The 14,769-nt window shown below is 39.5% G+C and overlaps 1 protein-coding gene across 2 annotated transcripts in view; it reads left to right on the top strand.

Annotated features, from left to right (window-relative positions):
- pcnx2 (pecanex 2) overlaps window positions 1-9,990 on the top strand; it is a gene marked incomplete at both ends in the record, with an annotated part of 35,637 nt that extends 25,647 nt beyond the window's left edge. For both annotated transcript variants that reach the window (XM_080036519.1, XM_080036518.1), the window contains 8 exons: window positions 97-327; window positions 1,153-1,310; window positions 1,582-1,698; window positions 2,895-3,073; window positions 3,378-3,544; window positions 3,649-3,723; window positions 5,454-5,630; window positions 9,817-9,990. In XM_080036519.1, the coding sequence (XP_079892645.1) occupies window positions 97-327; window positions 1,153-1,310; window positions 1,582-1,698; window positions 2,895-3,073; window positions 3,378-3,544; window positions 3,649-3,723; window positions 5,454-5,630; window positions 9,817-9,990 (1,278 nt within the window). The remainder of the gene's footprint in view (window positions 1-96; window positions 328-1,152; window positions 1,311-1,581; window positions 1,699-2,894; window positions 3,074-3,377; window positions 3,545-3,648; window positions 3,724-5,453; window positions 5,631-9,816) is intronic.
- Between the last annotated feature and the right edge of the window lie 4,779 nt (window positions 9,991-14,769).

The following is a 14,769-nucleotide window of genomic DNA, read 5'->3' as shown; positions in this document are numbered from 1 at the left end:
AAAAAAAGTATTTTCGCATCGGCCTTTTTTTTCTCATGCCCCTTACAATCTGATCCAATTCTACTTTGCTCTTTCATTCAATTCCTGCCCTTCCAGGATCACTTCACCTGCCTGGAGGAGACGGAGGAGGCGTCCATCTTGTACGAAGCCATCACCAACTACCGCAGCAGCCTGGTCATCTGCCACGAGAGCGACCCGGCGTGGCGCAAGGCGGTGCTGTCTAGCCGCGACACGCTGCTCACACTCAGGCACATGATCGACGACGGAACAGATGAATACAAGATCATCATGCTGTACAAACGCCACCTCAGCTTCAAGGTCATCAAGGTGAGGGAGGTGTTGACGTGTCCGGGGGGGGGGGGGATCCTATGTGCCGTTACCATGTCCCTCTAAGGAGAACTAACAAATACGCCAAATCCTTTATTCCTTCAGCGTATAAGTTATTAAACTCATACGGTAGTCATTTCAAATAACATTAGCCCATTACTTTTTTTGCCAGTTCCTTTTAATTGATAATACATGTAACAATGTCTATTCATTATCTATTTTATCTCTATTGATTTTACCATATGAACTTAATATGAGCCAGATACCATATGAGCTTAATCTCAAAGATGTCAGACTATTCTATCGTGTGAATGTGTATGACTGCTGTATGTTTGAGGTGGTGGTCGGAGGGGCCGTAGGCGCTGAATGGCAGCTTCCGTCAGTCTGCCCCAGGGCAGCTGTGGCTACTATGGTAGTTTACCACCACCAGTATGACTGTGTGTGAATGAATGGAACCTGGAACCCTGTAAAGCATATTTGAGTGCCTTGAAAAGCGCTATATAAATCCAATCCATTATTATTATTCTTTCAAATAATTTTTTCTTCAATGTTTGTGCAACACAAAAATAGCCCTGTTTATCTGTATGGGTTTCTAATCTTTCTCTAAGTAGGTAACTTTAGTAGAATTGAGATTTTTGTGCAATCAAATGTTTTGCCAGTCACCCTAGGAAGGCCATTGTAATTTTTTTTTTTTTGCCAATGGAGGAGGAAAAACATGAATAGTTCTTTTTCCGATATTTATGTTATTTCTCTTCCCTTCCTTGTTTAACTTCAAGCCTCCTGGATATAATCTGATCCTTTTTTTGTCTGGGCGGTTCCACACAGATCAATAAGGAGTGTGTGCGAGGTCTGTGGGCAGGCCAACAGCAGGAGCTGGTGTTTTTACGCAACCGAAACCCCGAACGAGGCAGCATCCAGAACTCCAAGCAGGCGCTGAGGAATATGGTCAACTCATCGTGCGACCAGCCACTGGGCTACCCCATGTATGTGTGTTTGATTCACTGCTATGCTACTGCCACATTGTCAGGACCAGATGGGTAAAGCATGGGGGCTAACAACATCACAAGGTTTTTAGGAGTGAATTCAAAGGTTTTGCATTAATGAAAAATGTCTTTGTGTTGTCGCCCGCTTCACGTTTGCAGCCTGCATGCTTTAGAAACTGTTTTGATTGAGGGATTTAACTTGACAATTTTACCTGTCTGCAGGTGTGCCTTGTTGTTGATGTTTTTTGCTTTTCTTTGTTTGTTTTTTTAGGTATGTATCACCACTAACGACATCATACGCGGGAACACACCGTACGCTCCGCAGCATTGGAGGAGGGGCTTTAAGTCTGGATGCCATTCGTTCATGGCTCTGCTCTAAATGGTTAAGGTACGTGCATATTTAAAAAAATATTTATATACTGTATAAATATCACATTATTTTCCCACATTCTAGTGTTTCATTTGTTTGGTATCATTCAGTGCACTGCATACTTGGAGTAAAAAATAAAACAACTTTTTACAAGCCTCAGAGGCCATATGTAATCGATTTCGGTTGAGGTTTATCGCCAATAATGTCCTTTTGTCTTGTACAAATACCGTTAAATGTGAGAAAAAGGTTGGAGTTGCTAAATAACACTGCAATATAATCTACTTTGCAGCAAACACTCCTGCGAAATAGATTGAATTAGGTTGAGTAACTGCAGAGTTTTCCAGCACACAGCGCAGTGCACAGTGTGCTCCTCACATCCACAGTTATCAGTTATCATCCACTTAGTTCAGCTGATAAAACAATGAAGTATGTTTTTTGAGCTATTAAAGGGGCTCTGAAAAAATCTGATTTGGGTTCAGATGATGTGCAACAGATTTTTTTTGGGAGTATGAGATGATGGTTACTCCACAGTGTTAACTTATTCAGTAAAAGTCGGCCAACTTCATGTCATTTTAAATGCATGTACAGGGTCAGCGGGAGTGCACACTCTTGGGAGAAGGGAAAAGCATTCCCTCATCTCTCCCTCTCTTTTGTTTCTCAATCGCACATTACCTTGAGCATAGCTTATCATAAAAGGCTCTGCATTAACCTCTGCAGGTCAGCTAATGTGCGGTGTGTCTTAAAGACCATGTGGCTTTCTCTTAAGCCTCTTAAGGGGGGTGAAAATTTCCCTTTCAGATTAGATTAGATTGTTAATCCTGTTTCAGTTAAAGTTGTCTCCTTAATTTTGCTAAGTAGCTAAGGAGCCAAGGAGATTGACTGTGCCGTGCCTCGTCAGCCAGAACACATTTAACTCATTTAAGAGGAAGACTGCACTGGTGTGTGTCACATACGCTAGCACAGTTACGTTACATCTTTCTGAGTGGAAGTTCATGTGTGTGTGTGTGTGTGTGTGTGTGTGTGTGTGTGTGTGTGTGTGTGTGTGGCTGTTTGTGTGTGTGTGTGTGTGTGTGTGTGTGTGTGTGTGTGTGTGTACTCATCCATCTTGAATATTCAGGCTTGCTTCACTTTTGATGGCCTTTTATGGGTCCCTTGCACTGATTCGGGCATGAATAAATAAATCAGAGCTGTGTGTGTGTGTGTGTGTTCTGCAGGGTGCGTAAGGACAACCTGACCAGCTGTAACAGTGGTGTGAACATGGAGGATGTGGACTGCGGTGCAGGTGGTTCATCCTCGCTGAGCAACAACCGGCCGTCCTCCGTCACATCCAACAGTCTGAGCCTCTACCAGCACAGAGCCAGGACCACACACAGCCGCAGACACCACAACGCAGGTACACACACACACACACACACACACACACACACACACAACTGTGTCCTTGACAAGTTTGAAATCTTAGTTGCTATTGCTTGACTTGGTCTGGTATGACCAGTAGTTTGTATTTACTAACCTTAACAGCGGTACAGCGGTTCCACAGGTTTGCTTTTAGTTTTGTGTTATCACTGTTTTATTTTTTTTTATACGGGACTCAAAGAGGACCACATGAATGTCTTTTAACAAGAGATTTATTAGCTTTGTTTTTCTTCTTTTAGATTATAAAAGTGTATTTGTGTTTGTCTGTGTGTTTTCTGCAGCCAGGAGAGAGTACCGCAGTCGGTCGGTGCAGCCTCAGAGTCAGCGTCCCCCCGTCACTAGCCAATCAGGGCCCATTCTGGACTCAGGCTCCACCCACGGGCTTGTCCAGCGTCTGTCCAACAGCCAGCTGTCCTTCAACACTTCCATAGCCTCCATATTCTCCCAGGTATACACAGAAACACAACATGCAGCCTATACCTTGCTAACCTGTACATCCTTAAGTGTGTTTTTTATTTTTACTAAGAGAATAAATATTTTCTCGCTCTACAGGTCCCTCGTCTGTCAGGGGCCGGTGGGATCAGCTCTCAGCTCCAGGCCGCGCAGCATCAGCAGCGCTCCAGCCAGGTACGAGCCAAAGCACTGCAACACCTTTGACGAATGAACATCTAAGGTCCTGTTCACACCTAATAGTTTGCTTCTTTGGTGCGCACCAGTTTAAAGCGGATACATTGTTTAGTTTTTTAGATGGTTTGGGATTGCGTTCACAAAGGCCAAACTCAAACGGACTATGCACTGTAAACAAAAGTCACGTGCACGGAAATGCTGATACAGTTTGGGGATTTCTACCATCGCCTACATTCAGGGCTGTACGCTTATTTTCTAAAGTGGTAGCACTGGTGCTAGCAAGCAAAAAAATTCAGTAGCACAAAAATAAATTTGGTAGCACACAAAGTATGATCGAAAACTTGCATGACCCTAACCCTTGCATTTAGCTCTAATTACCTTTGAGCATGTCATCTTGGTTTTATTTGAGATTCTCAATGAATATGATATCCTAGTGTGCAGTAATAATTGTAGAAAAATGAATAGGGGTGCACTGATTGCAATTTAGAAAAAAGAGTCTAACCTACCAATGGCAATTTTTTTGCTGATTCAGAATTATTTCCCCCCCATAGAACTATAAAATAATGTCTATACCTATATATTTTTATAAACATATCATTATTATATTAGGCTAATAATAACAAACATTTTTAGAACATTTCATTCTTTTAATGAAAACCATACTTTAAAACATTGAACATATAGCCTATTAAATAAATTAGTAAACATAGTTATACAATTTAGGCCAAGTTAAATAGGTTGTGTCAATCTTTGTTTAAATCATAGATAGTTACTGCTGTTAACTGCTTTCTTTATAGGTCCATGGTTGACTGCAGGGCTGAGAAGCGCTAACTTCCTGTTCTTACCTGCTTCAAAATAAGAGTCAACTCGCATTTGGCTAGTAACCAACTTTTATTGTGAAGGCACACAGGAAATGTTCTGTTTGCACACGCACTAACTTGACTGCGTTAATGTAAAGAGAGCCGTCTCCTTCCTGTTTTTAACCGTTGGTGAAGTTAGACACTATAATCGCCGCACAAGCACAAATCCCGAGCACTCATCTTTCACCAGCCAAAGTGGAGGGTAGACTTAATAACTTACTCGCCTAAGACTACATTCACCCGCATTTGGAGAGTGTTAATGTAGAGCCCTCTAAGCAGTATTGTGCAACACTCCTCTGTGTCTCAGACGGACAGCATCTGCTCATTAGCACTGGTGCGACTGGACTTGTATTCATCATCGCACGTGATCAATTTCAGTAGCAAATGCGATCAAAACTGTCGCACTGTACAGCCCTGCCTACATTACAGAGGATCGGATGGTTATTTTCATGATTAATGTCTTAATAGCCAGAAAAATGTAGTGCTACTTTCCTCTGTCAGCCCATGTTACAATAGCAACAGACTGTAGCGGGCGTAGCATATAAATAACTTAAAAACACGTGTATTAATGAAATACATTATGCAAAAGACAGCGAAATGATGATAATTGCTGATGGGGTTCACAACAGAGATGATCCGCTCCCGAGTTCACTTCTAAACTTAAGTGCGCACCAGTCTGGGACTGCTTTCAAACCAACCCAAATGAACCGCACCGGGGGCTTAAACGCTCTAGGGTTCGTTTCAACCGCACTAAACAAAGCTGGTGTGAACACGGGCTAAGGTCTTGAAGGCAGGACTTTTAGTAGAAGTGGATTATTCTTTCCACAGTATGGTATTAGTACTTATTAGTGCAATATGCCTTTCCCCCAGGTCTCCTCATCTTCGTCCACACTCAGCCTGCTGTTTGGGAAGCGTAGTTTCTCCAGTGGCCTGGTCATCTCGGGCCTGTCTGCTGCTGAAGGGGGAAACACCACAGACACACAGTCCTCATCCAGCGTCAACATCGCCATGGGGCCCTCACACAGGTCCAGCAGCAGGGCCACACAGGTAGACACGCCAAACCCCCATAATAGTTCAAGATAACAGTGAGATACTGTTTTTTTTTTCATCATTGCATTCGTAATAATAATCTAAGGTAATATACAGTATATTAGTATAACAGTCGCACTGGCTTTTTTCATGCATTTTCGATCAAAATGTATAAAAAAACAGTTAAAAAAAGAATATACATATATAAAATTAGGGCTGTCAAACGATTACAATTTTTAATCAGATTAATCACAGGATTCTGTGGTTTAATTTTAGCATTCGAAATATGCCCGAAAAATTCGAATTTTCTCTGTATATTGTTGTATGAACAGAAAGATAAAGGACAGAAGGTGGATATGTACATAGTACATTTAAAATTTGTATTTTTATTAATTGAAAATCCAAATGATGGTTTTAATACTGAAAATAAATTTAAATCAAACTAAAATATACCTACCACACCATAATTCAATTGGTCTGCCTCTTTACTATGTCTTTGGGCAAATATAGGCTATATACAGTGTCGTGCGAAAGTTTGTGAACCCCTTGAGCCTTTTGGAATTTTATTTATTTTAACCATTATTAATACATTTTTTTCAATACCAGTATTTTTCATATGAAATAACAGATGTTTGTTTATCAATTCAACATTTTTCTTTTCCAGAAATCAATTGTTAAAATAGATAAAACAAATTATTTGACAAATGTTGTATGTGCAAAAGTTTGTGAACCCTAAGCTGCATTGCTTAAATCGAGCAAGGTAAACACAATCAGGTGGGCCAAACTGATTGATGAAATACAGGTCAGACATGCTCAAAGGGGAAACAATCTCAGAGGATCTCAGGAATAGAGTTTTGATGTTGCACATTTGTCTGGGGACAGCTATACATTCGTATAAAAAAGTTTGAGCTCCATCGGCCCACCGTGAGGCAAATCATCTACAAATGGAGAGCTTTAAGAGTGACTTAACATCTGCCTAGAAGTGGACTTCCTTCAAAAATATCTTCAAGCACCACAAGAAAAGGGATTTTTCAGGTAAAAGCCAACCCACACATTACATCTGGAGATTTGCAGACCATTTGCCATCACCATTCTTCACTTGGGAGAAGGTTCTGTTGGTGGTAGGCAGAGTTGCGTTTTTGCCCAAACATGGCGGTTTTGGTTATGACCAAACAGATCAATTTTGGACTAATCTGTCCACAGAATAAGACTTCAGGTATCTCCAGGTGCTCTCTGGCAAAGCTGTGACAAGCAGTTTTGTTCTTTTTTGAGAGCAGAGGCTTCTTCAGCAACCCTCCCCTGAAAGCCATGTTGACTGAGTTTTCTTCTTATTGTGGAACCATGCACATCTGTCCCAGATGTTGCAAGAGAGGTCTGTAAATCACTAGATGTAATGTTTGGGTTGGCTTTTAACTAAAAAAATACTTTTCTTGTGGCGCTTGAAGATATTTTTGAAGGAAGTTCACTTCTAGGCAGATGTTCAGTCACTCTTAAAGCTCTCCATTTGTAGATGATTTGCCTCACGGTGGACCGATGGAGCTCAAACTTTTTTTGAATTAATTTATAGCTGTCCCCAGACAAATGTGCAGCATCACAACTCTATTCCTGAGATCTCCTGAGATTTTTTTTTCCCTTTTAGCATGTCTGACCTGTATGGGTTCAGTTTGGTGGGCCTAAACTGACCTGGTTTTATCCGTGTTTTATCTAGTGGCGCCCAATTTCTTCCCTAAAGATCTCTCATTACATTGGTCTATTTCATCAATCAATTTGGCCCACCTGATTGTGTTTACCTTGCTCGATTTAAGCAATGCAGCTTAGGGTTCACAAACTTTTGCACATACAACATTTGTCAAATAATTTGTTTTATCTATTTTAACAATTGATTTCTGGAAAAGAAAAATGTTGAATTGATAAACAAACATCTGTTATTTCATATAAAAAATACTGGTATTGAAAAAAATGAATTAATAATGGTTAAAATAAATAAAATTCCAAAAGGCTCAAGGGGTTCACAAACTTTCGCACGACACTGTATAATGGCATTTATTTGGTGAATCTATAGGTTGTGCATTCTTGAATATAACTTGATTACAGTTAACGCTGTGTGTGTGTGTGTGTGTGTGTGTGTTTGTACGTGCGAACACGTACTAGGGGACTGTTAATTTGTGCCAGGAAGCCGACGTTATGTTGATGTCTGATCACACACACCTCTGAAAACTGCAGACGTTTGTGTCCTCGCGGGCTCTGAACAGAGCGAACGATGTTGCTCCTCCTGTTGCTCCCGACATCAACTGCCAGCCGCGGCAGTTGATTTTATATACTATCTATGCCCCAGACACAGACGTGGCCGTTAGCAGTTTAAAGCACGGCATGGGCTAGCATGCTGTTATGTTTGGCCGCGCGCAGCTACTGATCCTGGGTCAGCCACAACGTTAGAGTGACTGTAGTACAGAGCCGGTGGGATGCATGTGGCGGATCATTCTGCACATGCGTTAATTGCGTTAAAAAGATGAACGCGTTAATTCCAGAAATTAATCACCCTGCGTTAACGCGTTAATTTTGACAGCCCTAAAAAAAATATAGGGGAGAACGGGGGAATCTGAGGCATCGGGTAATGTGAGCCACCCCCTGTATCTAGGCAACGGAAAACATTTGTGGTCATGTGAGATATATGTTTTCAAGCCCCTCTCATTTCCCCATGGCCCTGAAAGAGAGGACCTCATGGTGCTGTGGTAAGCATGTTTTTTTTCACCAAAATAGGTATTTTGCATGTAAAAGTACATTTTCTTGCTGTCAACTTAATCAACTGTTGTGCCAAAGCAAATGTATTAACGTAGAAAAACTTATATCATACATGTTGATGAACTACCAACATATGAAACCATGTGATGCTGATAACTGAAGATTAGCTTGAAATGCTGAGAGAGTTAGTTTGTTCTCAAATTGTGGTGGTGGGGGAAAGTGAGCCAAATGCTGTGGAGGAAAGTGAGCCACTGTCTCACTTTCCCCTACCATGAGGCACAAGTTAAGTTTAGTCTTAAACATATTTTAGTGTAATATTACATGACATATGTTTCATTTTAATGTCATACACATTGAAGAAAAGCCATCATGCCAAGGAAATACACCAGGAAGACGACCTGGGGCAACCACACGGAAAGAGCACCTTCTCATCTTTCCCTGTAACCTTCAGGGCTGGAATGTAGAGTAGGCCTAGTTGTAGAGTATGACAGGCTGATGTTATAATCCAGTTGGGTCTTCTCCTGTGTTCTGAGTCCCAGGCTGTTCTCGCTGGTTCTGATTTTCCTATGCTTTGACCCCCAGACACTAGCTGGCTCCAAGGGTCCTGTGTTCTGACCCCCAGACTGTGTTCTAATCTAACTGGTTCTATCTTTCATTTGAATCTTATTAAAACCTTTTGAATTATAATATGTTGTATTTGATTTTGTTCAGAGTTACTTTCAAGTGTTTAGAAAATTTGCTTTGCTTAATTGACCAAACCCCATCATTCTTTTACTAGTCTGACATTAGTTCAGGAATGTGTGGCTAGCTTTCAGGATGCAATATGTGTTGTTATGGTAGTTCCAGAGTGGAAAAAGTAAGTGGATCAGTTTACCCCACAGCTGGGGTAAAGTGAGCCACATGACAACTTTTTTTAAAACAATCATATTTTCACTGCCCTTTGTCTTAAACAAATTCTGCTAATGCCCATTTCAAGGAAACATCCTGAATTAATGGGAAATGTGTAAATTTGAGTGATAAATAATTTTAGCTTGCTTAGAGGGGAGCAAATGTAAAAAGTGTCTCAGATTACCCCGTTCTCCCCTATGTATAAAAATAGGAGAAATTCATTGCTTGATTCTTTTGTAAAATAATACTTTTTCAATGTGGTATTGTTACTTTTTCTTACTTAAGTAAAGGATCTGAATAGCCTACTTCATCCAACACTGCGTGGCTCCTGCAGCGTATTCATAGCGTCATCTGAAAATGTTTGCATTAAAATCAATTTAAATAGAGAGGATAAGCTGTACATAAAAAAATCTTATCAAACTACTGTAGCTAATTAATATAATTAATTTTGTACTGTTGGGGGGAGGAATCCTGCTGTATTTAACTTTACTTGGGATGCAACACTGTGCTGGTAACACACAAGGAATATTGAACTGACTTGCCTCTGCTCTGCCTATTCCTTTTCCTCTCTCAGTGGACGTCAGAGCCATACGAGAGTATAGACGCGTCCTATTCCCCCGTAGCCATCACGGTGAAAGATGGCGCGCAGTCAGGTGACCGAGGCTGCAGCCAGGGCTTAGACGAGACCCAGGAAGACTCAGCATCTGCCTCAACAGCTCCGGAGGCAACGGATCAAAAGACTGTTTGAGAGCCGGAATATGCACACACACACACCCACACACAAGAGTGCCCATACACATGCCCGTATACAGAGAGGACTGTATGAAAAGATACACATATACAAACACACATACAGAGGATTGTATGAGAGAGCACCCATGCACACCAACCTGCCTCCTGTCCCGTCCTCAGCATGTGGTCTCACCCTGTTGTCTGAATGTAAAACAAGTTTGAAAACATCATCTCGGATCCGGTTTATGAAATTAAAGACGTTTTTAAATGAGGCTGCCTCTTTTTTACCTCTTCCCATGTCACCTATGGTTAACAGGTTTTCTGTGTGTGGATGATGCCTTATTCGGTTCATGTAGGCAAAATACAAAAGGCGTTTCGTTAGTTTTTTTCTTTTGAAAGACTTAAAGTCTGGCAAGACTTGTTCTAGTTATTATTATTATTTCAAATCATACAATGAAGTTTCCATCAATTTTTTAATGAACAATGCTTTATATGTTTCCACTTTCCACAAACTTTGGTGGATGATCCAAGTATAGTTTGAGGTCAGTAGGCTATGTGTTTTCCATACGAGACCATTTGTTGCACCAGTCAGCATTTCGGGCTCCTGGCCTCCTCTAAACACTTGTCCATTAGGCAAAGGAAATGGGCTGCTTGACAGTACTTACCTATGATTTTACGATGCGGCTGACTGAAACTGAAAGACAATTCAAAAAACAAACGTGCTCCCACAGGCCTGTAGAATAAAACTCTGGAGGAACTATAAATGTATCATGATTATTTGTTTATCTAAGAATATGTTTGAGACGCAATTTGTTTAAATTTAACTAAGGTCCAAAAGAATAACAAATATAGGTTTCAGATCCGTGTATAATCCACTCGAAAAATGAAAAAAACAAGTCAATTTTACGAGCCACATGCAAAGCTTTGGTATTCCCCATCCCCTGCTGTGAAGGTTATACCATTAACAGGGTTTAAACAACAGTAGCCTTATATACGCAATACTAATAATAAAATCTACATCCATCAAATATTTCACCAAAAACACAAATATAGCGTAAAACTATTTTTGGAAGAAATTGCTGAGGAAATGTGGAAACCTTTCTGTTCGGAGAATGTCTCATGAATAAATGTAAAAAAAATAAAATAAAAAAAATGTATATCTGCTTGTTATCTCCAACATCTCTAGTCAAAAGAAAGACACCATCACAATTGGCAAAAATCTATTAAGTATTTATTGTAAGTAGTTATACATTTAGATTTATTTCTCTAGCAGCACTATTTAAATTACAGATATTGAAGGGCAGTTATCATAGATTTTTCTCTTAATGCAAGATGTCATTGTGTAAACAAAGACAGAGACTGAACTGTAGATCAAGATGTAGCACAACTGAACACACTGTTGACAGGATGGTAACTCATATCACGTTCAAATGCTGATGAACTTCTGAGATAAAAAAAACAAAAAAACAATAGTTGATTTTGTTCAAATAAATTAAAAACAGTACAATAAAAGGAAAAAACCCATAACTGTCAACAACTTTTTTTGTGTGTGTGAAACAGTTACAAGTTTCAGTGGTATCTGATGTGGTTGCTTGTATTCCACATCAGCCCCGCTTCAAAATGCTGCAGTGCCTGTTTTACAAAGTCTTCAGGCCTGTTGGTTACAAAGAAGTCGTTTACAACTGTGTGTGTGATTCAGGGAAAGCTGGCACAAACCCAAGACAGCAATGTGAAAAGACAAAGAACCAAAAAAATTCATTTTTTCATAAAGAACATTTTAAGTCCAACAGAACATGTGATTTTATATTCCAAAAGTTCCTTTGACCCCTTTACATTGAAACAAAGAGAAAGGTAGATTATAATTTTGGCAAACACTTTATCCACCAAAGAAGCATTGCTGTACTGACTGGAACATTGCATTGGACAATGTGTCAGATTTGACCTTGTTTTTCCTTCGTTTTTTAAAATATATTTTACATAGCTCAACAATTTTTTTTAAATGTTTCAAAGGACTAATCTGACAGGTGGGAAATACGCTAATTCGCTTGCCAAGAGTTAGATGTGAGTTAGAAGTTAAGAGACAACTCTAATTTAGTTTTTTGATAAATATAAAGCTTGAGCAAGAGGCCCGGAAAGTACATTATTACCCCAGAAATGGCAAACTGTTTTTGAACGTCTCTGCACATGTTAACAAAAGGTGAGTCTTTGAGAAAAAAAAGAAAGAAATAAAAAAAAAAACACTATTTTTAAACTAGACTTGGGTGTAATTATCTATTTTAAAGTTGATTCTACTGCCCTTGGTGAAAACTGCAGTCACATCTGTATTGTACTATCATGCAGAGAATTGCAGATACCAACATAAGTTTCTTACAATGTACAAATTCCCCAACGCTAAGTGCTGATAAACTTGTACTAGCACTGTCTTGAAGTAAAGATTTTTAACACCAGGCAAGATGACACAAGTCCCTTCTGCACTGTTCTACAAAAGATGATGTTATTTCGCCAAGGTTGGGTGGAAAGGTCCTTTTTAATGCTACAATTAAGGGATCGCTGCATCTCAGGCGCTTCAGACAGAATTTACTGATTGATTGATCAAAGTCATGCCGTAAAGCAATCAGATCCTTGGGCAGCACGACCCCGCGGGTTACGGACACAGTGCTCTGAGCTGAGAGGAAGTTGAACTCCTCCCACTGTCACTAGCTGCTGTATGAAAGTAGCTGTCATTTTGAATCTGAAAAACTAGAGGTCACTTTTGCATTGTGTGGCAAGATCATAGGCTAGGCTCTGCAGGAGAATTTCATTTACTCCACACAGCCTCATTGACCATCAGTAAAATGTCACCAGCCTCCATGTAAATAAGACAGTCAGGTTCTCAGTCATCGTCAAAAGTTGTCAAGCAACCAGTGAAAAATAGTCCAAAGTTGAGCTCAACTGACCAAACTCTATGATTTAAAAAGCACGCTGCACCAGCACCCTCCAGGTAAAATTGCTCTGCAAATCATGCACAGTAGAAGTAACCAACCATGGTCGATATTTGTTAAGAGGGTCGTTTAGTCATTCTAGCAATTCATAAGACACTCAAAACAAGAATTAGGAACCCATAACTGTCAATATTAGTGAAACATACTACAATAAAAATATGAACCTCTCAAAAGAGTTTCTGATATTCTTAATTGTCTGCATACTGCAGTACTTGAATACATACTCATACAGTATCATGTATAGCAAATAACTGAATTATTTCATTTAATTAGCAAAAAATTCATGCTGAATAGAAAAAAATCTCACTTTTTCTTTAATCGTTTAAAGTGACCATTAAAATTATTTGTATTTTTATTTTCAACTGCGGATCATTTTTCAACCACTGTGATCTATCTACAAAGGCATGACAATAACCAAGAGGCTTAGGCATCTAAATCAATAAAGAGAAAAGTGATTGCCTAAAAATGGTTGAAATCCAACTTCAACCGGTACCCGCACATATGGACTCTTTCATTAAGTACAGTAGCACAAACAAACAACCCTGAAAGAGGTCAAGAGACAATGTGAGGGGGGACAAACTGTGTGGTTTTTGATGTAAAACAAGAGGTAGTCTCCGCTCTAAATGAATAGCAATGATGAACCCCAAAGCAAAAAGTGTCTCAAAAGAGCTGAGTGAATTGCTGTATAACTAACAGTTGACTTTTCTTACATCTGGAATTGGAGTATTAGAATATAAAAAAATAAATACTCAAAAGAACACTTCTGCTGATGTGTTTATGCATCAACGCTACTATCAACACAGTGACTGGATGTGGCTACAAATGAAACGAGGAGGAATAGAAAAATAAGTATATGTTGTTTGCTGATGACATGGCACTGCACTCTTTTAATTACAGATTCACAACAGCAGTCCAGTGTCAACTTATAAACAACAGACAGATTATCACAATAAAATGTAAATTACTTAATGGAAATATTTTTTATTTTATTTTATGAATGAATGTACATCTCAAAAGGCAGAAACCATTAATGACTCGGGGTTGTTTCCAGGGTGTGCTTCAACTCAGCCCTATTGAAGTGAGACTGCACAACTTCTGAATGAAGAAAAGGTGGATGCACAGTCTCTTGAACTCTAGCGGACTCAAATTCATGAGCAGTAAAACACAGCTTTTAACGGAGAATAGCTCAATTTGATATACTGAAAAGGTTTTGTTTTTGGCGTTGCAGCCATACTTGGTGACCACTAGCTTGTGGTGGCTAATGTTAGCTTATGCTAGTAAACTAACTGGCATTAACAACTCGACTCGTTTACTCGTGCTACTTGTACATGTTATCATGTGCCCTTATCCCTCAACTGCAAAATTGACATTTGTTTGGCAAAAAGTTAGACCTAAATATGGTACTCTTAGTCTTGATTTAAAAATGACCAAACGTAAAAATGAAGAAATGTACAAGGACAAGCCCTCATGCCCCGGATACCTTATTTACTTTACAGACCGGGGACTGAAAACCAAAAGTCATGATGAGGTCACGCCTTAAAAAAACAAAGTTTCCCCATCAATTAGGAACTACTGCACAGGGTCAGCTACAAGTGAAGTAGCCAGAAAGATTAGTTTGATTCAGTCAGTAAACTTTATAGCGAGTCAGTTGAATTCCAGTTGTCTACATCATCTTACCAAGATTCCAGCACACAGCCACATGTCAGACAAAAACACATTTATTTGTTTTCAGCAAGGATTCTTTTTTTTTCATCACGAAGGCATATACTTTTTTCTCTGTATATTATTTGATAGATATATATATATACAGTACA

Source organism: Ammodytes marinus (assembly GCF_949987685.1).
Source record: "Ammodytes marinus genome assembly, chromosome: 11".
NCBI lineage: Eukaryota > Metazoa > Chordata > Actinopteri > Uranoscopiformes > Ammodytidae > Ammodytes > Ammodytes marinus.
This window is presented reverse-complemented; position numbering and strand designations above follow the sequence as displayed.